This window comes from Equus caballus, chromosome 15 (genome assembly GCF_041296265.1).
Source record: "Equus caballus isolate H_3958 breed thoroughbred chromosome 15, TB-T2T, whole genome shotgun sequence".
NCBI classification, from domain to species: domain Eukaryota; kingdom Metazoa; phylum Chordata; class Mammalia; order Perissodactyla; family Equidae; genus Equus; species Equus caballus.
This window is the reverse complement of record NC_091698.1, coordinates 47,145,470-47,172,338: the sequence shown is the minus strand read 5'-3', so window position 1 is coordinate 47,172,338 and position 26,869 is coordinate 47,145,470. Positions and strand designations below refer to the sequence as shown.

General features: G+C 38.8%; 1 protein-coding gene across 3 annotated transcripts in view; it reads left to right on the top strand.

The window, feature by feature from the left end:
- Positions 1 to 26,869, top strand: part of ZNF638 (zinc finger protein 638) — a 138,808-nt gene that overhangs the window by 53,385 nt on the left and 58,554 nt on the right. Inside the window, exons 1-2 of one of the 3 annotated variants that reach the window (XM_070236255.1) lie at positions 6,794 to 6,958; positions 25,308 to 26,823. In XM_070236255.1, the coding sequence (XP_070092356.1) occupies positions 25,510 to 26,823 (1,314 nt within the window). In that variant the 5' untranslated portion in view covers positions 6,794 to 6,958; positions 25,308 to 25,509. Of the gene's footprint in view, positions 1 to 6,793; positions 6,959 to 25,307; positions 26,824 to 26,869 lie in introns of those variants that run through there. The other 2 variants (XM_023618928.2, XM_070236254.1) reach the window with 2 other exon arrangements.

The window sequence follows — 26,869 nt, the reverse complement described above, 5'->3', positions numbered from 1 at the left end:
AAATTAATGGTTTTCATCAAATTGGGAAGTATTTGGCCCTTACTTCAAATTTTTTTCTGGAGCCAGCCCTGATGGTCTAGTGGTTAAAGTTCAGTATACTCCACTTCAGCAGCCCAGGTTCAGTTCCCAGCTGTGGAACCACACCACTCATCTGTCAGTAGCCATGCTGTGGCAGCAGCTCACACAGAAGAACTAGGAGAATTTACAACTAGAATAGACAACTATGTACTGCGGCTTTGGGGAGGGAAATAAAAAGAGTAAGATTGGCAACAAATGTTAATTTAGGGCAAATATTTCCCAGCAAAAAAACAGTTTGTTTTCTGCTCTTTTTCTCTCTCTTCTCTCTCCTCTCCTTCTGGGACTTCCATTCTGCATATGTAGATGCACTTAATGGTATACTCCATTTCTCTGAGGCTCTGTTAACATTTCTCCATTGTTTTTCTTTCTGTTCTTTGGGTTGCATAATCTGCATTGGTCTGTCTTCAGGAGAGCTGATTCTTTCTTCTGCCAGTTCAAATCAATTGTTGAACCCCTCTAGTAAACTTGTCATTTTAGGTATTGTACTTTTTACTGCCACAATGTCTATATGGTTGTTTTTAAAAATTATTTCTCTCTCTTTATTGACATTCTCTATTTGTTGCAACATTGTCATACCTTCATTTATTTCTTTTAGTATGGTTTTCTTTAGTTCTTTCAATATATTTTTAATGGTTATTACGAAGTTTTTGTCTGTTAAATCTAATATCTGTTGCCTTTCATAGGCAGTTTCTGTTGCCGATCTTTTTCCTGTGTATGAGTCACACATTCCTGTTTCTTTGTATGTCTTGTAATTTTTTTTGTTGAAAGCTGGACATTTTAGGTAATATATTGTAGCAAATCTGGATATTGATTATCTCCTCCCCCTGGGGCTTGTTTTTATTGTTGTTTGCTTGTTTGTTTGTTTAGTTGCTTGACTGAACTATTTTAGTGAAGTCTATTGCCCCTGCAATGTGCAGCCTCTGTTCTTGCTCCTCACAGGTTGTAGTCTTGGATGTGCACAAGTCACTCTGGGATGACAGTGTTTTAGCAGGGCTCTTTTACACTGTGTCTTTCCCTGATCTCTCTGTTAAGCTGTCTGCCTCTGTTTGTATTGCACCCAGCTTTTAGGCTATATTAATTGCATGCTGATTGCTCTGTTGCTTCTGAGCATGCCCTGAGGCATAAATTTCTCCACAGTCTGATCCAATTAAATTTGGACTCCTTTGCTTGAGTAGCTTTTAAGACCAGTCTCTGACATTTGTTCTGTCCTCAGGAGGCTCTTTTACCTTTTTCTTCCCCTGAATCTCTCTGTAAACCTTGCAGGCCTGCAATTTAGCTTGTTGATATCATGAAGCTATCAGCTTCCTCTTAATTTCTTATCCAATTTTTCCATTGTTTCTGAGATCACCCTTAGGCTTGAACTTCCCTATAGTCTGTTTTAAATAAAGTTATTTTCTCTGAGGAGAGCTTAAGAGCTCTCTATTGTTATGGCCTGCCTCTTCCCCTGGGCCAAATCTCTGAGCCACTGCTCCAGATCTGGTGTTGGGGACAGTGGCCGACTTCTTTTGGAATGACAACCCTGGTGTTTTGGGGTTTTTTTGGAGGAAGATTAGCCGTGAGCTAACTGCTGCCAATCCTCCTGTTTTTGCTGAGGAAGACTGGCCCTGAGCTAACATCCATGCCCATCTTCCTCTACTTTATATGTAGGATGCCACCACAGCATGGTGTGCCAAGTGGTGCCATGTCTGCACCTGGGATCCGAACCGGTGAACCCTGGGCTGCCAAAGCAGAACCTGCGCACTTAACTGCTGCACCACCAGGCCAGCCCCACAACCCTGGTTTTTGAGCAGGACTCTGGGTGGGGGTAGTAGCCTCTGGTCTCCTCGACTTGCCTCTCCTGGAGTTGACCTTCCGCCCTACCAATGTGTTGGGACAAGGCCAATCAGGGTCACAGTAGTGATGGCCTGCTTCATCTGAGATTCAGCCTCTACCTTATGAGCGTGGGCTGAGTATAAGAAGGGAGCCCTTAACCTCTCTGCTGCACTTGCCTGAAATTTAGCCTCTATAACCTAGAGTTGGGAGGGAAAAGAACTGTTGGTGGCCTGTCCTTCTGGAGGGATACAGTATTCCTTGGGAGCTAGGGCAGCTAGGGGAAGAGGGAGCCCCGTATTCTTACTAGTAACAAATGAGTAGAGCTTCCATCACACTGAACTTGGTGGGAGTGGTGAGCAAGCAGGTTGTGGCTCACGTGCCACAGACTCTCACTCTTCTTACTGAGATTTAGTAGATTTTCTTGAGTAAATGTTTCTTCATTTGCTGTATGCCCTTAGGACAATTACAGAGACTTTAAATGGTGTTTTTAAAAAGTAATTGTCACCAGTATGGTTGATTCCCTAGGGAGTGTGTCTATAGAACTCTTCATATTTCTATTCTCAGTGTGAATCTTTTTCTTCAATTGCTTTTGTAGCTAGTATGTAGATTGTATACATAGTGCTATAGGGGTACATGAAAATCCTGAAGGTATAGGATTATTCTCATTTTATGCTTACGGAAACTATTAACGTTGCTTAAATTAGAATTCAAGTCAAAATTCTATTGTTTCTAAATCCCAGGTTATTGTTCACTGATTAATATATCATGCTTTTGATTTGTATTTTTAATGAATCGAGACTCTAATCTTCAGATAAGAAGTGCATTCGTTATGCAATGCTGCATAAAAAATTGCCTCAATTGGGGCCGGCCCGGTGGCGCAGCAGTTAAGTTCTCATGTTCCGTTTTGGTGGCCTGGGGTTCACTGGTTCGGATCTTGGGTGCAGACCTATGCACTGCTTGGCAAGCCATGCTGTGGCAGGTGTCCCACATATAAAGTAGAGGAAGATGGGCACGGATGTTAGCTCAGGACCAGTCTTCCTCAGCAAAAGGAGGAGGATTGGCAGCAGATGTTAGCTCAGAGCTAATCTTCCTCAATAAAAAAAAAAAAAGCCTCAAAACTTAATGGTTTAAAACAACAATATGTATTTTTATCCTTACCATTACTATGGCTCAGGAGTTCAGCACTGACTTAGCTAAGCAGTCCTTGCTCAGGGGCCCTCATGAGATTGGTTTTAGGATATTGACTTAAGCTGCAGTCATTTGAAGGCTTAGCTGAGGCTGGAGGTTCTGTCTCCAAAGTGCCCACTGCAGTGGCTGGTAGTTGGCTCTTTGGTGGTAGTTGTTAGCAGTGCAGCCAGGTACCTGAAGGTTACTGTAAATATTCGGTAAGATTACCTTTCGACCTTGTTCCTAGCACAGACAAAAATGAAAAGAAGTTGATCTTGTCAATTGGCTATTTTTTTTTTTTACCTGAGGGGTGACTCAAGGGTCACAAGGATTTATGAGCTTGTTTTACAGAAGAAAAAGAATGCCTTAAAAGATCACCAGATAACCAGCCCCCAGCTGCTGCTGCTGCCCAGAAGTCAGATTGTCCAGGGGTTTATTGGGAGTGAAAGAAACACGGATTACCCCTTTGTTTCTAGGAACCCCTCTTGCCAACCCCCTTAGCTCTATAAACTCCCTGCTCTCTTATCTTGTTATGGCGGATTTGAAAGAACCTATTCTCCTGCCTTCTCCTTTTGGCCAATTTGAATAAACTTTTCCCCATCTCCAAGCGCCATGTCTCAGTGACTGGCCTTCTGTGCATCGCACTTGAGATTAAGAGGTTTATTATCAGGAGACTTTAATTCCTCCCCTTATGGGCTTCTCAACAGGCTGTTTGGATGTCCTCACGTATGGCAGCTGGCTTTCCCTAGTGTGAGGAAACCAAGAGAGAGAAAGGAGAGTGAGGCAGAATCTATCATTTTTGTGACCTAGACTTGGAAGTCGCACAGCATCACTCTCACCACATTCTGTTCACTAGAAACGGTTTGCTAAGTCTGTCCTACATTCAAGGGGAGTGGAATTAGGCTCCACCTCATGAAGTGAAAGGTATCAAAGAATTTGTGGACATATTCAGAAACCACCTTCACTAGAAGAGGCAAACTGATTTCTGGTCACTACTGCACTACCATTGATAAAAACTCAGAAGAATAACTGCTTGTTCTTGAGTTACTTTCTGGACTTATATATATTACACCTGGGTGCCCCTTATAGTCTGGCATAAATGCTGCAAAATTCAAGTACAGTGAGAATCAGGTTTTCTTGATGTTTATGTTCTTTTGCAGAACGTGAAATGGCTCTGGGATTTCTCAAACTTTCATCGTGGCCCTGTGTCTATCCCAATGATTAGATTTGTATTCTAACGACAGAAGGAGGGCAATAGTTGTCCCCAAATCCTATTTATTGGGACACTTGCACTTGAGATAAAATGATGATGAGATTCTTTATGTCATTGAGACAAAGCTTCATTTATGTTAACAAATCATAGGAAAAAGTTTGTGATGACTTTTCTCTTTCTAATACTTTCAGGTATGAAGCCTTGACTGTGCTGAGCAGGCAGAAGCTGAGCTCTAGATAGAGCTGCTTGGTACTTTTTATTTGGCTAATCAGAAAACAGAGTGGATAAAAGAAGAGGATGGGGAATTGTGCAATAGAGTGATGGTAAGAAGAGGATGTGGGTAGGATAGCTTTTCTTCTGTCAAGAATATTGACATTTTTAGATAGGAATGAAAATTTCTGTAAGTGGTCTTTGGAGACTAGAAGACATGAAAGCTTGGAGTAGCATGGATATAGTAGACTCTAAGATAAAAAATATTTTTCCTAGGAATGCCATAAGTATTGATGAGCATCTTTCAGTTTATAGATTTCTAGACTCACATCTTGTGGGAAAGCTAATCTAGTTTCCTCCCATCCCTTTTACTTGTAAGAAACTGAAATCCAGTGAGGTTCGTATCAGAGCAGGGGCTAGAAAGCCAACTCTTCTGATCCTAATCCAGCATTTTATTCAGTGTTGTACATTGCCTCAAGTGGTTTACAAAGCTTTGCATGCTCTGGTCCCTTGCTATTTTGCCATCCTCATCTTGTCCTTCCTATTTCACTCCACCTCGACTGAGCTGGCTTTCTTGTTATTCCTCCAACACACCCAACATGCTCCTTTTCTAGTGCCTTTGCACTTGATTTGGCCTCTATTGGAAAGCTCTTCTTCCAGATATCTGTATGACTTTCCCTTGTCTTCCTTTATATTTCTGCTCAGATGTCATCAGAGAGGATTTCTTTGACTATCTAAAGCAGTACTGAGCCCTTTCTTCATCATTTTCATCTTATTTGCTTTATTTTGTTACTACATTATATATTTATTTGTTCATTGCTTTTTCCCCACTAAAATGTAAATTGTATGAAAGTAGGTACTTGATTTTTGTTGACTGCTGCTATCTTCCAGCACTTAGAATAGTGGCACAGAGTAAGTATTCAATGTAATGTAAGTCAAATTATTTCACTCCTTTGCTCAAAACTTTCCCATCTCATAGCCTTTCCATCTCATTCACAGTAAAAAACAAAGCCCTGAAAATGTCCTATGTTATGGACTGAATTGTGTCCCGCCCCTTCCCAATTCATAGGCTGAAGTCTTAACCCCCAGTATGTCTCAGAGTGCATTTGGAGATAAGGCCTTTACAGGAGTTATTATGGTTAAATGAGGTCATAAGGGTGGAGCCTTAATCCAACATGACTAGTGTCCTTAGAAGAGAGAGAGACACCAGGGATGTGTGCGCTTAGAGAAAAGCCCACGAGGACACAGCAAGAAGGTGGCCAGGGGCCCGCCCAATGGCATAGTGGTTGGGTCCCCGTGGTCTGCTTTGGTGTCTGGGTTCACTGGTTGGGATCCTGGGCACAGACCTACACCCTGCTCATCAAGCCATGCTGTGGTGGCATCCCACATACAAAATGGACGAAGATATGAATCTCAGGAAATGTATGGAAGGAAACACATTAAACTTCAATGTTGGTTATTTGGAGTTTTGGCAGAGCTTGTTGGCTTTTTCTTGGTTGTTTTTGGCTTGTCGCCTTTAGCAGGACTTTTAGTTTGAAATGAAAATCTGATAAGATATTTTATAAAAGACTTCTTGGAGCCTTTTCTATGGTTATTTTAATGCGAATAAGAGAAAAACATCTGTTTGGGTGCTATGTAAAACTGATGCATGAGACTCAGGGTAGGTGGTGTGATTTATGTGGTATTGGTAAGGCAGGACTTGTGAATTTTATCAGATTCTGCCCAATGATTGAGTTTTTATGTTGATAGAGTAGAGTAACCTTGCAAAGTCACTCAAGTTCTCTCAATCTAAGGTTTTTCATCAGTAAAATGAGGGGTAAAAATATTTACCCCACAGGTAGATATTTTTATTGTGAAATGACACATGAAATGATTTTCAGTGTTGTTTTTAGCTCAATAGGCTTTAACTGAATTCTAATTTCCTGACATCTTGAGTGTCTATGACATACATCACATGATTGCTACAGGGATGCAAAAACAAAAAGAAACCAAAAAAACGAAGCGAGAGGATAAAGACAGGCAAAATCTTAACCATACAAAGTATTATGATCATATCAAGTGCGAGATGAATATTACCTATGTCAATGTATTACTGAAGGCAAAAATGGTCAGGGAAGACTTCACGGAGGAGGTGAGACAATGCAGGTCTTACGGACGTGCACGACTTCAACAGGACCGGCGCAGAACAGGCAGAGGCACTGATGCGGGCACCTCGTTTTGCGGTCCCGCCTGGAACGCCACACGCGAGAGCGCCCTCTTCCGGAACCAAGCTCCTCTGCCCCTGTCTCGCGCCTCCGGGCGAGCGCGGCGCCCGCGGTACGCAGGCGCCAGGAGCAGCTGAGGGCTCGCAAAGGCTCGACAGGCGCGCATGCGTGCAGCCCGCTGGAGGCGGTAGCTTCTTCGGCGTCGAGACTGGAGGCTGAGTGCTAAACTGTGTGGGGCGCGAATGGGATCCGGCTGTTAGTCGGGTAGGCATAGGTAGGACCGCTGCCTGGTGGGGAGCAGGGGGCTGGAAGGCGGGGGCCCGTAGCGTGGGGGTCCTGAGCCTTTCCTCAGAGATCTGGGCCGACTATTGTATCTGTGTCGCAGCGGCTGCGCACAAAATGGCGGCGGGCAGACGGCGGGGGCGGGAGGAGGTTGGGGGACCCCCGGGGACGGGAAGGGACGCTTGGGTGCCCCGCCACCGCGTCGGTTCACCTCACTGCCCCGGAGGGCCGGGTCGGGCACCGGAATGGGACCCCGCTCCAGGAAGAGCCGCTGACGCCGTGGCACAGGGCCGAGGACCGAGAGCAGCCCTTTGGCAAGGCCGTGGCTGCCCCTTCCCCATCGCGCAGGGATGCCGAGGCCGCCAGGCCTGCCGGAGGAAGCGGTGGTGAGGGAGCGCCGCGGAGGGAGTCCCCGTCCCCGTCGGGCCTGGAAGAGAGGCGCTGGAGCTTGAGCCGAGCCCTCTGGCAAGCGACGTTGTGCAAGAAGCGTGGAGAGAAGAGCGTGTTTGTGTTTGGGGCTGGGGAAGGGGAGCTGGGTGAAGGGGCTGTGTTGGGATCCAGCGGCTTCTGCGGGGCTGCGTGTCCGGTGCCTGCCTGGGGCGGGTATGAAAGCAAAGAAAATGTCACTTCTGTGCGGGATACCGAGGGCTCATCGATGGTACTTAGTTGCAAATTCCTCCGAGGAATCGCGAATACGGATCATTAGTGATTTATTTTTGTGTGATACCTAGCTCGGGCCCCGTTATGTTAAAGGTAGGGGGAGAATGTATCCCACATACGTGAATCCTTGAGGACGTTTGAAACGGATCTTTTGTTGCTCGAGCTAATTGCGAATGAGGGAGACTCAGATTATTCCAAAATCTTTAATTGAACCAGACAATGAAGGCTGCTTCCAAGTTAATCTTTCCTAATCTTAAAATTTGTTTTTAGGCAATTTGGGGGAAAACATACTGTTTTTAATCTGAAGGCATTCTGAAGGAAAACCTGTTACCAGGATCCGGCGATTTATGTTGGTTTGAATTCTTTTTCTAACTAGTTTTGGGATTGTGCACAAAATCATTTCTTCAGGTTGTTTCCTCATTTGTTGTAAAGGGTTAACTTAAAATTTTTCAGGGATGATTGATTGCTGGTTCAGATTTGCAATTAAAATTGATAGACTGGAAAAAGAAATTTACAAAAAGGTGATGAGTTTAATGAAGTTTATACAGAAAAGTAAACAGGTAATTTACATTATTTCAACGTAGCTTTAAATTTTGTTGATTATTAAGCATTCTAAACTTGATGGGTCTTATGTTGCATTCTTTTTAAAAATTTGACAGCGTTTCATATACACTTTATTTTCTATCCCCATACTCTGTAATATGGACTTTTAAATAATTATGTGGACTGCAACATGTTAATACACTAAAATATGCTGGGCCATTCTCTCCTTGGTTGTTTGTGTTGGAACCAAGTTAGGGTGAAGATAAAACAGTTGGAAAAAATCACAAAATCTCATTCGTTTTTATTAACTAGTTTATTAACCAGTTCTAGTAACTATTAACTAGTAGAGTATTTATTCATGTCATACATCTCTATTATCTTGAATATTGGTTATGTTTAGTTTTGTAATCTCGTATTATGGAGGTTGTATACAGCAGATACTCTGGTTTAAAAAACACTTCTTACATCAGTGATCACTTTATATTTCATGGCTGTCTCAAAGATTTTCTCTTGGGTGCTCTTAAGAAGGTGATCTCTGGAAATTTTGTTTTTATGTAGTGAAAGAAAATGAGAGACAAATAGTTTAGTGGAAAGAGAATAGGCTTTGAAATCAGAAGATCTGGATTCAAATCCCTGTTTTCCTCTTACTGTATGTGTGAGATTTGGGGTAAGTTAGTTTTTCTGAACGTTTGTTTTCTCATCTGTAAAATGGTGATATTACTACTTCCTACTTGAGATTGTTCTGAGGACTAAGTGAGACTATGTATGGATAGCTCCTATCCTTTGGCACATACGGGGTGTTTAATAAATGTTAGCTGTTATTTTTATTACAAATTTTTAAGTGCGTAGGCAGCCATCTTTTGATAGAAAATTGTAACCTGTGGATACGCCCTTAGAGGAGTTAGCCTTAAAAGAGGTTTAAAGGAATTTAGATTAAATTGATAGAATTTTGGAGCTGAAAGATCATCTAATCTTTCATTAAAATACTGTGTGCATCTGTAAACTTAACATATGCCTCTCTTGCAGCACTTATCGAAATATATTGTAACCATTTATTTATATGATTGTTGTTTGTCTTTGTATCTGTCCCAGTGCCTGATATGTATGAGATGTGCATGTTGAGTGAATGAACTCAGCTGGTAGTTGCCAGAGCCTGGATAAGAACACAGGCCCTTGGAGTCCAAATCGTGCTCTTTTTACTGTGACTTAATGTGTACTTGTCAAGGTTTGAATGAATCTGTGTAAGTTCTTAATAAAATGCTTTACATACTAAGAAACAGTGCTTCCAGTATGGGTACCCAGTAACATAATTTGGGCTGTTTTGTGAGGAAACAGGAGCTACTGAATGTTGAAATGTGGTGGTTTAGAGATCCTCTAAACTGAAAGTAATTATGTTTGTGGCTAAAGCCAATAAGCCCCTGTTTGTACCCAACTTTACTTGCTCTTTCATTGCTTTAACTTTATTTACTGTAGTCTGAATTTGTGGTTGAAAATGGAAGAGACATAGGTATATGGAAGATAAGAGAATAATGGAAAGGAAGGAGGGTGAGGAAAAGGTGAGGTGTAGAAATAAAACACATAGCTATAATGATGATCAGCGAGGGTCAGGAATAACAAAGGATTTGTATTGAAAGAAAAATGTTCAGGGAGTATAGGAAAAAAGGTACACATGTTTTGATATTTTTTTAGTGATTACCTTGGGATACATATATTTTGGATTATTTTTCAGCTCTTTTGAACCCCCTAAATACCAAAATATATTTGTTTCAGTCTTAAGTTCCTATACTATTTTCCTGCCTTATTTCTACAGTCTTCATTTTATTCAACTTTCAGCTAATTTCCCTGTTGATGAGTGAATGTTGCCAACTTCCTTTTCTTTGGAATTTCTTCACTGCTTTAAAAAAATTTTTTTTTATTATGGAAAATTTTAAACATATAAAAGCAGGGTATTGTATCATGATTCACCCATGTACCTATCACCCACCTTCAACAATTACAACCAATGGTCAATCTAGTCTCTACTGTCCACCCTATTATTTTTAAGCAAATCCCATATATCATTCATTAATTTATAGTTCAAAATTTTTCTCTAAGGTATTTAGAGAAGAACATGTTTATCGCACCCAAAATAATAATTCCTTAATATCAGATAGTACTCACATTTCCCCACTTGTCTCATACACCACATGCATACATGTCTATATACCTATATTAATTTAATTTCGATTTCTACTGCAATAATGAAATTTTCAGAAATTACCCAAATCCTAATAAAGGAACAAACACCTACTTGCTTCTTAAGCGTTTTGTTTATTATCTAATGTTTTTTGAGCATCTTTTTCAAGTTAGGAGGTATAATTTTAATCTTTACATCAACGTTCTGAAGTGGGTACTGTTTTTATTTCCATTTTTCACATAAGGGAACTGAGGCTTAGATTAACCAGCTTGTTCAGGGTCGCATTTTTACCAAGCAGCAGGACCAGAATTAAAACATTGAATATAGGGTCCAAGTTCTTGAAGAACACTATGTTACATTAGTGTTAAATTTCACTTATGGGAGTTAACCAGTTTTGCATGAAGTCATTCACTGGCACATCTAGCAGGGTGGGTATCTTCAGATCAGTGGAAATTTCCCCAAAGATCAGATTATTATGGATTGCATAATGGGCTGACTAAGTCAATAGTTAGGGAGTGAACATGATGCAGAAAAAGAAGAGCCAAATCCAAAAATGTGTTTAAGACTCATGCTCTTTAGCATATTGCAAGTTTTCTGCCTGTTGCCATGCTCATAGTCCTTTTTTGACTTAGTATATAACTAAGAAGTTAGATAGTCTGGTGTTGGACTTAAAGGATTGGGTCATTAACTATTTTTTAATGAATTAAAGCTCTGCCTGACAGGAGAATTCCTTGTCTCTCGTTTTTCCCTTCCCTCTCTCCTACACAAACACACACCCCTGTTTTTTTCCTGAACTATTTGAGAATAAGTTGCTCCTTTACCCTAGTTTATTTCCTAAAGATAGGATATTTTCCTTTGTAGTCATAGTACAGTTATCAATGTCAGTAAATTTAACATTGATAAAATTCTTTAGTCTACCATATTCTGATTTTGGTGGTTCACCCAGTAGTTGTTTTCCCCCCCAGTGCAGTCAGTCTAGGATCAGACAGTTGCATTTAGTTGTCATGTCTCTAGTCTTTACTCTGGAATGTTTCTCTAACTTTTATCTTTTGTGAAGTTGACATTTTTGAAGAATACAATCTGCTTTCTTTTTTTTTTTTATTGAAGATTTCTCATTTGGGATTTATCTGATGTTTTCTTTTGATTAGATTCAAATTAGGTATGTCCCTGGCCAGAAAAATCACGTAAGTGATGCTCTTGCCCCGTGGTATCAGATCTGGAGGTGCATGATGTCCATCTGCCCCTTATGGATGATATTATGTTTGAGAACATTCGGTCAAAATGTTTGGGGTTTTCCACTCCCCCTTGAACTAACTGATCCGTGGAGAGACATTTTAAGACTGTGCAAATGTCCTACTCGTCAAAACCTCTCTAGATTAAACATGCACAGATAATTCTTGCCTGAACCAATCTTTATTATGATGGTTACAAAATGATGATTTTCCAACTCAGCATTCCCTCTACATTTACCTTGATTGATTGGTATGGAGTTATGGACTCCTGGTTTTTTCAGTGGTTTATAATTTATTACTGTCCAATTCTTTCTTGCTTTCTCACATTTCATATTTATGTATCTTCCACAGCAAGAGCCCTGATTCCCAGCATTACCAAAACATTTATGTATTTGCTCAACCTATCATATGTATATCTAAAGCAATTTAAGAATTGCTTCATAGCATTACAAAAAAACAACTAACTAAAAATTTGTTTGTAGTTCTCCCTTTTCTCCTAGCTCCACCCAAACTGAGGATATATAAATCAAATAGTGAGTTCATAATTTGGTTGCATTAGTTGTCTTTTTCCTTTTCAGTGGATTATGGTATTCATTAGAAAAATGATTGAATTAGTTTGTTTTCAATTTCAGATTTTTTTCCTTTCTTCCCATCCTTGTTTTAATTTTTTTAAAAATGTAGATTGTTAACATGCTTCTGAAGGTCAGAACTGTGTAGTAAAATGTACTTGATGAAATATTTCCATTTCCTTTCAGTACATTGCCCTCTAGAGATAACCAACTTCATTGTTTTCTGTTATCCTCCCTGTTTCTTTTTGTAACCATAAGCAGATTTATGTGTTTTCTTATTTCCACTTTTTATACAAAAAGGAACATTCTATTTATGCTCTTTTATACTTTGTAAAGGCTTTAAGGCATTTGCCATTTTAAGGCATTTGGCCAGATAATTTAGGTATGCTTAATTGAAGATTTTGGCAACCTATTTTAGGCAGATAGGAACATTTTTTGGCTCATGCACTGCATGAAAGAAGTGGACAACCAAATGACAGGGAGGGCAGGGAGGCAATTAGCCCTTGGGCACAGCTGGAACTGGGTAATGAATGTCTTAAACCGTGGATTTACCTCTTGGTCCTGTTTACCTCTGTTATATTGGCTTTGTTTTGTTCCAGTGTGCTTTCTCACTAAGGCAGTAAATACACTGTCAACAGCATTTAAGTTTTACCAACATCCACCACTTTTTTCCTTTCTAGTTTTAAAAAAAATTCCAGGAAAGATTTATTTCAACTTGGATCAGGTGATTTCTTTTGGACTAGTTCATTATATTGAGGATAGCAAGGTAGGCAGGACCACCAGTGGACATCTCAGAGGGGCATCATTTACTATGAATACCGTGTTGTCTTCTAGAGACCCTTTTATGTATGTACACATGATCCTTAAAAAAAAGTACATCTGATTGCGCTCGTATCCCATTTGTCAGAAAGTTGTTTTCCTGGAAATAATAACTTAAATCATTGCTATATGGGGTTGTTAATGCATGTTTCTCTTGGTGATTCCTCCTTGGTATTGTGCATTGGCGAGTTGATCTTCCATTTTTTTTCATATCTGAGATCATAATGTTTACCAATCCTTTCAGGTAGCAGTGAAGTTTGTGCTACCCTTGATGATACCAGATAATTGCTTATTTTTCCTTTCTATTTGACAATTTCCTTGAGGTCCTATATTTTGACATTTTTATATCCACTGATGCTCTCTATCCACACTTGCCGCACCTTCAGAATTATGACTTTCGTGAGACATGAGGGGACAAAACTAATAGTAGGAAGAAGCTGGCTGAGTGGATCTATCTATATACTAGAAGAGGTTAGCAGATAGAGTGCCACTTAAACTGAGGAAAGCACAGAATGACATGTACTCACTCTTGTATTAACTGGCCAGTGTCATACCTGCATTCTTAGGTGCGAAAGTGGATTTATATTTTCTGAGGCAAACAGTTGCTCTAATAAAGCAGTACCAAATGAGGTATGTGGTTATATACCTAGAAAAATAATGTTAATGATAGTTTTTCCTTTGTGGTAAGATTATAGAAAACTTTTTTTTTTTTTGAGGGAGGTTAGCCCTGAGCTAACTACTGCCAATCGTCCTCTTTTTGCTAAGGAAGACTGGCCCTGAGCTAACATCCATGCCTATCTTCCTCTACTTTATATGTGGGACGCCTGCCACAGCATGGCTTTTGCTGAGTGGTACCGTGTCTGCACCTGGGATCTGAACCGGTGAACCCCGGGCTGCGAAGAAGCTGAACGTGCGAACTTAACCGTTGCGCCGTCGGGCCAGCCCCAGAAAACTGTTTTTATTCTTTTTGGCATGTCATAAGGGTGATTTTTCTTTCTTTTTGGGGAGTGGTAATGAACATGTATTACTCCTTTTAATGTCAGAAAAAACAAAGCTATAAAGTAAACATTTAGTATATCTAGAATACAGCGTGGAAGGGACACCTAGAAGAGATAAATAGGTTCTAGTTGTGATCTTACCACTTAGTTCTAAGGCTTTACTTAATCTATAAACTGGGATTTCCTTCCACACAGGGTTGTTGTGAGGCTCAAATGAGATAATGAATATTAAAGTGCTTTGTAAACCATGAAGTGCTGTATTCACGTGTGGGGTTTGATACAAATCTTTTCATTATAAATCTAATGAAGCCATTATGATCTGATTGACTTAGTTTCGATGGTGCTTTTAGATTTCAGATTTCTTTACCAATTCTATAAAGAAAATTGAGAGACTGCATCAAAATAACAGGCAGTTCTTGATTTGTCCATGGTAGTGGACATCTCAGAAGTACCTCGTGGGATTGAATGGTAGTATCTTTGTAATCCACCAAGCCATTTCTTCATGTTTGCCTCAAGAAATCAGTTTCTAGGTGCTTCTAAAAGAATTTTTATGCTTGACATTTTATTGAATATTTCTGGTTTCAGAGTGGAATGTTTTAGTTCTTAAAAGGACATAGGAAAGAGTTTTTAACTGCTACTTGTCAAAATAATAAAAATTTCCTCAGGAGTTCAGAATGTTTTGTGGCCATTAAACATTCTGTTCTTGAAAAGTATTAAATATAAGAAAATAAAATATTAATTGAAAATAGTATAGTTCTAATTTCATAGGGTAGACTTTAGTGTACCCTCCTCCCTTTCTCATCCATGTGTGCATGCACATACACAAAACTAGAAGAAATTATGTCAAAATATTCATGCTAAGTGATAGTTTTATTGATAAGGATTTAATGTATTACTTTTATTTTCTATATCAAGCATATAGTACTTATATAATCAGGAATAAAATTTATTTTAAAGGGTTAATATTATTTAATTGCCATTGTTTTCAAAGGAGTTAATAATTAAGAACTCAGATCTCAACTCAAGATTTTTCCAAGTTTAATGATTTCATAAGTTGGCTATCCTTAAATTCCTCTAGGTGCATGAACCTCTTTATGGCCAAAGCTCCTGGAGTTAAATGAAAAAGGCTTTATAATGGCTGTCTTTGTTTGATTGTTTTCCAGGTGTTAGTGCCAAATTTACCCTTGTTTTGCTGGTTCCTGTTTCTTATCACATTGTTTTCAGGTTATATCAGTATCATTCTCAAAAGGCAGAGAGTTTATTTTCTTCTGTGTGACCTAACCTAATTCTTAATCACAGATTTCTTATCAAGAAATCAAGAACACTTTGCTTGTTTTGCTTAATTTTACTTTCTTCATTTCACAAATTAGTTTTTTCCAACAAAAGGTATAATGAAACAGAGTGAAATATAAACTATTTATTAACAGATAAGTCAGTTAAGTCAGATGGGAAGGAACAGTGTAGGGAATAATGAACTAAAATGAGATTTTACACTGAAATCTGCATTTGTTATTTACACATCGCCTGTTAATCATAGCAAATTACCTGATTTTGGTTTTTGTTAGACCTTGGTATGATAATGTTAGATTTATTGAGAAGGTTTTTTGTAATACTCTTCCTCCCCCATCTTATTTTCTGTTAAAAATGCCATACTTAATATTTAGCACTTCAACTTTTTGTTTTGGAAATGTTCAGACATGTTAAAAGAAGTAGAGACAAAAGGTAATAAATCCTAATGGACCCGTCACTCAGCTTCCATAACAAATATTCTTGCCAGTCCTGCTTCGTCGAACTTCCCTCACCCACCACTCATCCCTGCCCACCCAGACATGCATCCTTTTTTTCTAGATTACTTTAAAGAAAATCCCAAATTCATCATTTCACTTAGTAAGTACTTCAGTCTGTAACATTTGACTCTTTATGCCAGCGCATCAGTGAATTTGTGTGCATAACTGTAGGTTTTCATTTTGTTAGCCAAAGAAAAACTGTAACTTTACTAAAGCATACTGTTATGCAGTTGGAGAGCTTACTTTTTTCTGGACTCTGCATTTTGAGTTTTCTTTTTTTTTTTTTAAGACTTTTACATTATTAGGAATTATTACTTCAAAACATTATTTTATTTTTTGATTTTTTTGCTGAGGAAGATTCTCCCTGAGCTAACATCTGCTGCCAATCTTCCTCTTTTTGTATGTGAACTGCTGCCATAGCATGGCCACTAACAGACAAGTGGTATAGGTCCACGCCGGGTAACTGAACCTGGGCCATTGAAGCAGAGCATGCCAAACTTAACCACTAGGCCACTGAGTCTGGCCCTCAAGACACTATTTTATGAAGAACATCTGATGTGGGTTTCTTTTACCTCTGGGGTTCTAGAGCACCTATTACATTGTAGTTCCTCCAGGATAGGTTTTTGTTTTCTAGAGATTTAACTGTATTCTTGTGAATCTGTTAAGATAGAAAGAGGTTGTGTGTGAATTGGAATCGGAATTATTTTTGTAATTTCTATTTTTGCTCGTCTCTTACCCTTTTTTTCCTCCCTAAATTTAACTACCTTCTGCAGAAGCAGAGATTTAAAAAATATTGGTGATCAGGAGTGTGATTGTCTGCCTGAAAACCCCTTACTCGATGAAGAAGTGAGGAGAGGGAGAGTAGAACTAACCTTTATTGGGCTGCCCCTTTGTCAGACATACATATTTATAGTTTATCTAACTCTGTTCTTAACAGTTATCCAGGGAGGAAGATAGTTTTCCCATTTTATAGATGAGGAAACTGGTGCTCAGAAGATTTAGTAGCTTGTCTAAGATCTCAGTTGTAAATGGTGGATCTGGTAGCTTCCAAACCCTGCTTATCTGGTGTATAGAGATAACACTACTAGCTTAGAAATAAGTTTGAAACATTGCGTATATTATTTACTGCATTTATTGAGTTGTGTTAGATTAATAACTTAATGTGTGCCATAGGAGATGATCAAAGAGATTCTTGTCGGGTGGGACTTGGAAAAAATCTTGAGGAATGGGTTTGACTGAGAGAGAGAGGAGTATTTTAGGTAGTGGAATGAGAAGAAAGTATGGAAGCAAGAATGCATTGAAAGCGGTAAGGAGATAGCAGATAGACCAATTTTGCTGTAACGGAAGGTTTTCGTTAAGTATTATTAGCTAGTAAGATGTGAAAGGTAGATTAGGATCAGGTTATATATTAAATGCTAGGTTCACGAATTTGGACAGTGTGTTAGAGGCAGCAGTAAAGTGGTGAAGATTTTTATGTAGAGGAGTGATACTAAAAAGTGTTTGAAGGATATTTATCAGTTAGTGGTAGAGTGAATTGGGATGGAGGCCAGCTATGCTGTGGAGTGATGAGGCCTAGTAATAGGGTGGTGATGGTGGTGAGAGAAAAAGAAAAGTACATATTAGAGATATTGACAGGACTGTATAGACTTTTATGATTAGTTAGAAATGGTGAATAAAATATTTTTGAACCTTGTTGACTGAAGGAATTGCTGTAGAGAGCAGAGGATTGAAAATGAGTAATTTTTGGAAAAAGTTCAAAAGTCAATAAAAACAGTAGCTAATAGTTGGCATAAGGTTCCTAGCAAATATTTTTTTCTGTCCTCACAGGTGATTTTATCAAATAGTCCTGAGGTTACCAAAGATTCAAATGTTTTAACTGAAGCTATGTTTTGTCTTGATCCAGAATTTTATAACTTTGTCAGAAATAAGCAGTCACTAGGTTTGTTTATTTATGATTTTTAAAATCATTCCAGCACAAAGGACAGCCAGTGGTGTAGTGGTTGAGTTCATGTGCTCTGTTTCAGTGGTGTAGGGTTTGTGGGTCCAGATCCCAGGCTCAGACCTGCACTTTGCTCATCAAGCCATGTTGAGGCAGCATCCCCCATACAAAAAATAGAGGAAGATTGGCACAGATGTTAGCTCAGGGCCAGTCTTCCTCACCAAAAAAAAATAATTCCAGCACAGCTGTCTTATTATAGTATTTTATTCAGAAACTTTAATCCAGGGTATTCTAAATTCTCTAAAATTTGATAAAAACACGTTCAGTAAGGCCTTGTTATCTGAAATCTCACTTCTCCCAGTTCCCTCAAAACTCTAGAAGATACTCATCCTACAGAATTCAACTCAGACATTACCTCTTCCAGAAATAAATCTTTTTCTGATATGTTAGCATTGTCATAATACTGACAAACTGTACTGCAGTTGCTTTACTTTTTCATGCTGGATTGTTTGCACTTGGCTTTAGGAATCATGTTTTATTTGATTTTACAACTCCAGGGACTAGCATATTGATTGTCGTGTTAGAATCTCAAAAAATGTTTAATGAATGAATGATTTTGAACTTAATCCTTTCCACTAAAATCAAAAAGAAGGGGGAAAAAAGAGATCTCTGGTGATAAAGAAACAATCTCTCAGAATTTATTGACCACAGCAACTGAATACCTTCTCACCCTGTCTCCCAATGTCATGCAGGATTTGGACGCCCTTTTCTAAGAAGTTTTCCAGTGTTTTCTAACCTACTGACATTGCCTTTTAAGTGCTCCTCTCTGCCATAAAACCAAAACAACTAAAAAAGATGAGATGTACAGAAGTGGTGATAGCAGCAAAAAGTGTTAGGCATGTGGCAGTGTAGGAGAGCTAGTAGCTGAAAATTGGATGGGGGCGAAAAGTGCATAGGGAGTTTTCACAGCCACCTAAATTCAGGCCTTGGAGGCCTAGGTTCTGAAACCCCTAAATAGGGTTTGTTAACCTTTTTGAGTCATAGGCCTTTTAAAAAAATTGAATGATAGATTCTCTCAGTTTGAATTTACTATTCCCTGCCTCCCCGCCCCCCAAACAAAACAAAACAACGCTTGTCTGGAGTATTGTTTCATCTCTTGGTTTCAACATTAACAATTTACTTTTTGTCTCCAAATTCGGTAGGTCCTCTCCAACCCAGAAAGAGCTTTCTTATCTTTTCTGTTTAGTTCCCAATCCTAGCCACTAAAAACCTTTTGGTAATGTTCTGTCTGAAAAAAATTCATTTAGGATCTTTTTTTTTTTTTTTTTAAGCTTTCTTCCTAAGGCTGTGGATGTCATATATTCCATGGCTGGGAGGATAAGAAAAATGAAAAACTCAAAATTTTTTGCCGAGTCACATAATAGGGAGTATTTGTTTTAAAAACATTTAGTTGCATTGTAAAGGATTAGCTTTTCAGCTATTAGGGAACTCAGTTGTCCAGAAAATGGCATTTTCTTTAATGTTTGTGTATAATAAAGATTGTATTTACTGTATCAGGCGTTTTTTCTGAGTATAAATTTCCCCCACTGTCCAAAAGTAGAGCATTGCTATGAAACATTTTGTAAGCCGAAATGGCATAAAGCCAAGAAGCAGTTACCATCAATTTATATGGGAAAAGTTTTTGAGCATTCCCAGACCCCAAAAATAACCTCCTGGCATAAGTTGAGATAAAGCCAAACGCTCACGGACCCAGTTCAAAGCTATGGCGCCTTGATGCTGAGATGCTGAGTATAGGCCATTTCTGCTGCTTGGGGTGCACACTGCCTCTGAAGGTCTTGCTGCAAAACGAATGCTGAATGCTGTTTTCTCTTCTCTCGCATTTTTTCATAAAAGCAAAAATCCTCTTCGAATTTCTTTTGGTTGGTGAAAACATACTAATTTTAATGAAGGTCTTTTGTAGAAGTAAAGTGAGCTTTTGGATAGCGGTGGAAACCTGTATCTGGTTATCATTTGTTAACCTTGATTGTATAAATTCTGTGATATTAACAGTATTTAAAAATTATTGTCAAACCAGTGAATGCCATTGTTGGTGAAACCCCTGGGGCTTCATTATTTCTAATAGCAGATTTGGAGTACCTAAGACTCTGTTAGATTGGGACTCTTACATTTCCTATTTTGGGGTTTGAAACCAGCTTGACTTTAGACTTAGGTGATGGTAATACTGTTTATATATTTACATATGTAATACTATTGTATGGGCATTTCATCTTTAATCAGCATTTTATTTTTTGTCCATATGCTAACTTAAAAAATGAAGGTAACTTAAAGGTTTTTTTAATCCACTAGTTCTTATCCTTCCAGTATATTCTACAAGGGATGTATAATATCATTCCTTTTTACAGCTGCAAAATATGGATATACCATAGCTTATTCAACCAGTTTCCTGTCTCTGCAAACCCTCTTAATTGCAGAGCCCTGAAAAGGGAAACTTCCAAGAGATTTCCAACTATATTTTATCATTTTGGTTTCTCTAGTTCTTATGCGATACTACCTCCATCTTAAAAACTGGAATGTTACCTCTGTGAAGGGAGGGATCTGTTCTGGCTTAATAACTTTCTTACTTCCCCACCTAGAGCAGCAATTCAGTTATTTGTAAATGGATGAATAACATCTGGATTTGAAGTTACTCTCTGATGTATTTATTGCTAAGAAGGCTGTTTCTCTAAGTTTTTTATGAGTACCTAGCATTTTTTTAGGATACCCTGAATGACCTAGTATTTGATTTTGGAATTTTATTCCCATGAATTGGTTGAGAAGGCTATAAATTCCTAGCTTCTATTAGGTATTAGCATTTGCATTAAGTGTTTTTACCCTGGGGCATAATGGGTAGGGCTGAAGTTTAAACAAGAGAAAGTGGAGAAAAGTTAAGGGACAGAGAGAAAAGGATGCTGATGGTGGGGCTTGCCTGCCCTTAAGTTAGAAAGCTTGAAGTATAAATACAAGCATCGTTTTAGTCAAAACATTTTATTTGGACTGAATGTGAATGACAGTTCTAAGAGAGGGGATTAAATAGTAACTTTCCTAAATGATTAAAAATGTGCTTACACTTTTAAAATAAAAAATGAGGGCCAGCCTGGTGGCGCAGTGGTTAAAACATTCGCACGTTCTGCTTTGACAGCCCAGGGTTCACGGGTTCGGATCCCGGGTTCGGACCTATGCACTGCTTATCAAGCCATGCTGTGGCAGGTGTCTCACATATAAAGTAGAGGAAGATGGACACAGATGTTAGCTCAGGGCCAGTCTTCCTCATCAGAAAAGAGGAGGATTGGTGGAGCTGTTAGCTCAGGGGTAATCTCCCTCAAAAAATAAGCAAATAAAATAAAAAACGAAAATTGTGCAAATAAAATATGAATAGACTTCTTAAATTTCATTCACAAAGAAAATATAGGATTACTTAAACTTTTTAACCACTGAAGATAATTATTTGGCATGTGTATTGTAGGCAGACTTTTTATTTTAAAAAGTGTATTTGTCAGTTCTTACCAATGCCAAATATTGTGTTTCATGCTTCTGATTTAAAATTCACATCATTGTAGTGAGAATAGAACTGGAGATAGTTGAACACATATATAGTAAAGTTATTTATCATAATTCTTTTAATGATAATACTTTGATGAACTACGTTGTCAGAAACTTCTCTACCAGGACTAGAAATGACATGGTAGCATAAGAAGGTGTTTGAGGATTTTGTATTAGTGGATTACTGTCTGAAAATATTACTAAATACAAACTAAATGAAATAAAATATACTGGACTTTAAAGTCTGAAATTCAGAAGGACTCTTGGGATAAAAGTTAGGAGAAATTGTTGGCTTAAAGTTCAGGAGGATTAAAGACGCTTGTTCTCAGAAAGGAGGTTGGTAAAAGAGACCTATTGAAAGAGTGACATTTGCTTATAATGATGGATTTTCCAGGATAGGCGTGCCAAGAGAGAAACTTTCTTGCGTCTAGCTAGCAGGTCCTGGCATTAGAATACTTAATAAATAACCATGGCTGAACAGGCCTCTGGCTTATCTTATTGAGAGAGAAGGGAGAGATCTCTTTGGGAGAGCCAGGACTGTTTAACTTATTACTCTGTCCTCGTTGTATTAGATTTCACAATGGGACTAACCATATAGGAGATCTAGGGTGATTTCTTTTTTTAAGATTGGCACCTGAGCTAACATCTGTTGCCAGTCTTTTTTTTTTCTTCTCCTGAAAGCCACCCAGTACATAGTTGTATATTCTTGTGGATCTTTCTGGTTGTGCTATGTGGGACGCCATCTCAGCATGGCTTGATGAGCAGTGCCATGTCTGCACCCAGGATCCGAACCAGCCAAACGCTGGGCCGCCAAAGCAGAGTGCGTGAACCCAACCACTCAGCTATGGGACCGGCCCCTGATTTTTTTTTAAGGCTCCTAAAAAAAAATGCAAACAGGCCTCTGCTTATGGATAGTTGAAATTCCTTCATTAAGAAAAGGCCTTTTCATTCTTGTCTGCATGTATATTTTAGACTTTCTCTGAAAAACTGGTGTCTTTTCAGGACTGATATTCAGTGACTGCACACTGATACAGATCTGCCAGTTGTTAAAATGTGGAACTAATTCTGCCTTGATTAGTAATTAGCTGCTGCCCTAAGAGTGCACCTCCACTTTCCCCATTCTTCTAGTCCCTCCCTGAGCACTGCCCCACCACCATCTTGTGCTGTAGCAGCTAAAAATGTAAGGGGGTGGAGGAAGGAGGGGCTCAGGACCCTACTTGCACACAATAAAGCACATGGTACTGTTCTAATTGTTAATGGCTTGTGCTTTACCAATTACTAAATATTTCAGATATCACCCCGTTTTCTTCATATGCATGAAGAAAAACTCAAGTTTGTGAAGTACGAAATGAAAAAAAGTTTTTCGATAAACAGTAGGACATCTCAGAGCCTTTGTTATGCAGTAGGCATTGTGCCCCTCTAAAAAGGGTAACAAGTGCATCCATTTCAAGCTTTCTTGACCAGGAAACTGTTTTGTAGAAGACCTACAATCTTCCAGGACACTAGTTTCTGCAGAATGCAGTTTGTGAAGGGCTGCTGTCTTGCATTCTCTAAACGTATACTTATATCCGTATAAGGCAGTTCTAGACACATAAGGAAATACACTGATAGATTTTTGCCTTTAAAGAACTTAAAATGTAGATGCCTCCAATTGATAATTGTTCCCAATTCCATGTGGTAATTAGATGACTGATTGAAATCTGTTCTTTTTTGGTTTTATTATGAGAGAGAAAGAATATTTGGAAGGGTTTGTGTTCCTGAAGTTGTGGGAGAAGTCTGCACCAATTAAGAAAAATGATGCAGAAAGTTTGAGTAACTAGATGACAGACTGCTTACATCAGCAATGGTTATTTTTAAGGACTGGGTAAAGACAGAATTGTTCTTGGAAATATTTTTATTTTGTAGAGGTAGACACAGTTTCATATGACTTATGATCATTTAAAAAGACCTAGAGTTTGTTATAAATGAGCGTTATTTACAGAGAATTTGATTATCATTGTTCAGTGAACTTGTGTGTGCTGCTTGTATCTGGTGAATCAGAAGCCTATGTAATTTTTGTTGTATTTTTATGTCTCATTCTAATTTGAAAATTAATAATCCGTGTATGTTAATAATGAGGACTTTGGATGTGATCATTCAAATAGCTTAGCAAATATTTGAGGGTATTTTGAGTAGAAGTAGAGTTATATGCTTGGGATAAGACAGCAGTGAACACATGCATTTAATTGATGCTAGATTGTTGAAAAAGACCACACATGAATACAAAAATATGACAGTGAAAGATATGAGTCCCCGGATGGTACAAGCAATAATTAAGAAAGTTTGTTGGAAGACTCACTCTGGGCCTTGGTAGTCAAGAAGGCTTAATGGAGGCTGACCTTGAAGGATGAGTAAAATCAAATAAGTCAGGTCCAGGGCAAGGTGGTTTCATTTATTTGTTTTGATTGGAAGAGATGAAGGGAGGTGGGAAGAGAAGAACAGGAGCAAAACCTAGCTGGAATAAGTGCTTGGTTAAATTAGAAAGGTAGAGATTAGCTAGATGGTTGGATCTTAAACAAAGCTAAGAAGTAAAGGGAATGAGATACTCTTGGATTTTTGAACAGAGGAGTGATGTGGTAAAAATGTCCTTTGCAGAGATTAAATGTGGTGGCAGCATGTAAGATAGTTGGAAGGGAGAGTGTTAAGCAGATAAAGCCCACTTCTCAGCCAAATTAGCATTTCACTAACATTACGTATAAATAAAGAAAAAAATATATAGTAGAGTTATGGGTGAAATTGTAGCTTGAACCAGAAAGAAAGTAATGATCATCCAATAGAATGCATAGTGTGGGTTTTCATAGTATGCATAGATGCCTCAGGGCCTCATGTTTCCCACCCTGCATTTCTATCAGGTATAAAAGTAGAGACCTGATAGAAAGCATAGGGGTAGTCTGTGTTTTGTTTCTTTTTTTTTAAACTGGATGAAGGAAGATGAGTTTTGCAGCTGCTGACCTTGGTCCTGAATGACAACTAAAGTAATATTTCTCTGAGAAGTGGTTTGGAATGAGTTATATTGCACTGATGGGCTGGGCAGCAGCCAATTTTAACTAGTACAATGCCTGAAAACTGCAAGATAATCTTTCTCACATCTATTAGTGGTTAAGAGCATGGATTGTGGGGCCAAATTACCTTAGGTGCAAACCTTGGCCCAGCCACTTATTATCTGTGTAAGTTATTTAACTTCTCTTTGCCTTAGTTTCCTCCTTTGTAAAACTGCACAAAGCTCAGGGGATTGTTGTGAGAATTAAATGAATCAATCCATGTAAATCACTTAGAATAGTCACTGGCACATGGACAATACTCTATAAAAGTTAATCATTGTTATTATCCATGTATGTTTGTCTGTACTCTCTCTGTAGAGGGAATCCAGGAGAAAGATGACTGATTTTGTTATATATTATTACATTGTGTGTTATGGTCAATTCCATGCTACTGCACACTCTTTTGTCAGGCTCTGTAGTCAAGTTATTGGTGACAAATTTTCATCTTAAATAACTTTGTAACAACGGAAACCTAAGCATAGTCTGATTGTCATATGGAATTTATTAGATGTGATTCCAAGGAAAATGTCTTGGAGAAATGTCTTGTAAAATTTTAGTCTTACAGTTCTTGTTTTCATTCTGTGTACATCTGATAACATACATAACATTTCTAAGTATTTTGATGCCTTCTATCTTTTTTCCAGTATTAAAACATGAATCCCCACTGTTTTTCAAGATTATATAAAAGGAGTTTAATTACTGCTCAGCACCTAGGACAGCACCCAGTGCGACACAGTATACCTGAACTCTGGCTTGGGTTTGGGGTTTGTGTTCTGGATTCGAGAAAGAAGAGAAAGTTTTTGGGAAAGTTTAAAATCCTCGTAAACATTTACTCTAAAAGTATATGAAATGCAGAATGGTTTCATGGCTTTTTTCAAAATGTTTTACACTGGCTGTAGAACCCACTTCATGAAGTAGTTTGAGTTAAAATGATCTAATATTTGTGTTTTAACTTTCAGCTTTGTGTTATTCTTGGAAAATTTCGCACCACTTGTGAATTCCTTGAACCTGGGCATTGCAAACCCACTTCTGTTGGGCCCATCTCCTTTGCACTTTGCTCAGATTAAGACTCAGTTGGCGCTTCAGCAGCTGAATGCCGTTGCCTCACATAGTTCAACAACACCTTATACTTTATTAAATCAGGCTTTCTTGAAAATAGCCATGTCGAGACCCAGGTTTAATCCACGAGGAAACTTTCCACTTCAGAGACCACGAGCACCTAACCCTTCTGGGATGAGGCCTCCAGGACCATTTATGAGGCCTGGATCTATGGGTCTTCCAAGATTTTACCCAGCAGGGAGAGCCCGTGGAATTCCACACAGATTTGCTGGCCATGAATCTTATCAGAACATGGGACCACAGAGAATGAATGTTCAGGTAACTCAACACCGAACTGATCCAAGATTGACCAAAGAAAAACTGGATTTTCATGAAGCACAACAAAAGAAGGGGAAGCCTCATGGTAGCCGGTGGGATGATGAGCCTCATATATCTGCATCAGTGGGAGTGAAACAGAGTTCTGTAACACAGGTTACAGACCAGAGTCCTAAAGTGCAGAGCCGCTATACAAAAGAGAGTGCCTCAAGTATCTTAGCAAGTTTTGGATTATCTAATGAAGACTTAGAAGAACTCAGTCGCTATCCTGATGAACAGCTAACTCCTGAAAATATGCCATTAATTTTGAGGGATATAAGAATGCGAAAAATGGGGCGTCGATTACCTAATTTACCTTCTCAGAGCAGAAATAAAGAAACGCTTGATAGTGAGGCAGTTTCGAGTAATGTGATTGATTATGGGCATGCAAGCAAATATGGCTACACAGAAGATCCCCTTGAAGTACGTATTTATGATCCTGAAATTCCAACTGATGAAGTCAAGAATGAATTTCGGTCACAGCAGAACATTTCTGCATCTGTTCCCACTCCAAATGTGATATGTAATTCTATGTTTCCTATTGAAGATGTGTTTCGACAGATGGACTTCCCCAATGAGTCCTCCAATAATCAGTCCTTTTTCCCAGTTGAGAGTGGAACCAAGATGTCAGGCTTACACATTTCAGGAGGACAGTCTGTCCTTGAACCTGTAAAATCTGCCAGCCAATCCATTAGCCAAACAGTTAACCAGACAATGAGTCAGTCTCTCATTCCTCCTTCTATGAACCAGCAACCTTTTTCATCAGAATTAATTTCAGCTGTAAACCAGCAAGAGCGGATCCCACGTGAGCCTGTGATTAATTCATCTAATGTACACAGATCAGGAGGAAATAAAAAGAATTACCAGTCAGAGGCTGACATGCCTATTCAGTCTCCTTTTGGGATTGTGAAAGCATCTTGGCTACCAAAGTTCTCACATGCTGATGCCCAGAAGATGAAGAGACTTCCAACTCCTTCTATGATGAATGATTATTATGCAGCATCTCCAAGAATATTTCCACATTTGTGTTCTCTGTGTAACGTAGAATGTAGTCATTTGAAGGTGAGTGTTTTTAAAGATCACTGTATAATGGTACTCAGCGCCCAAG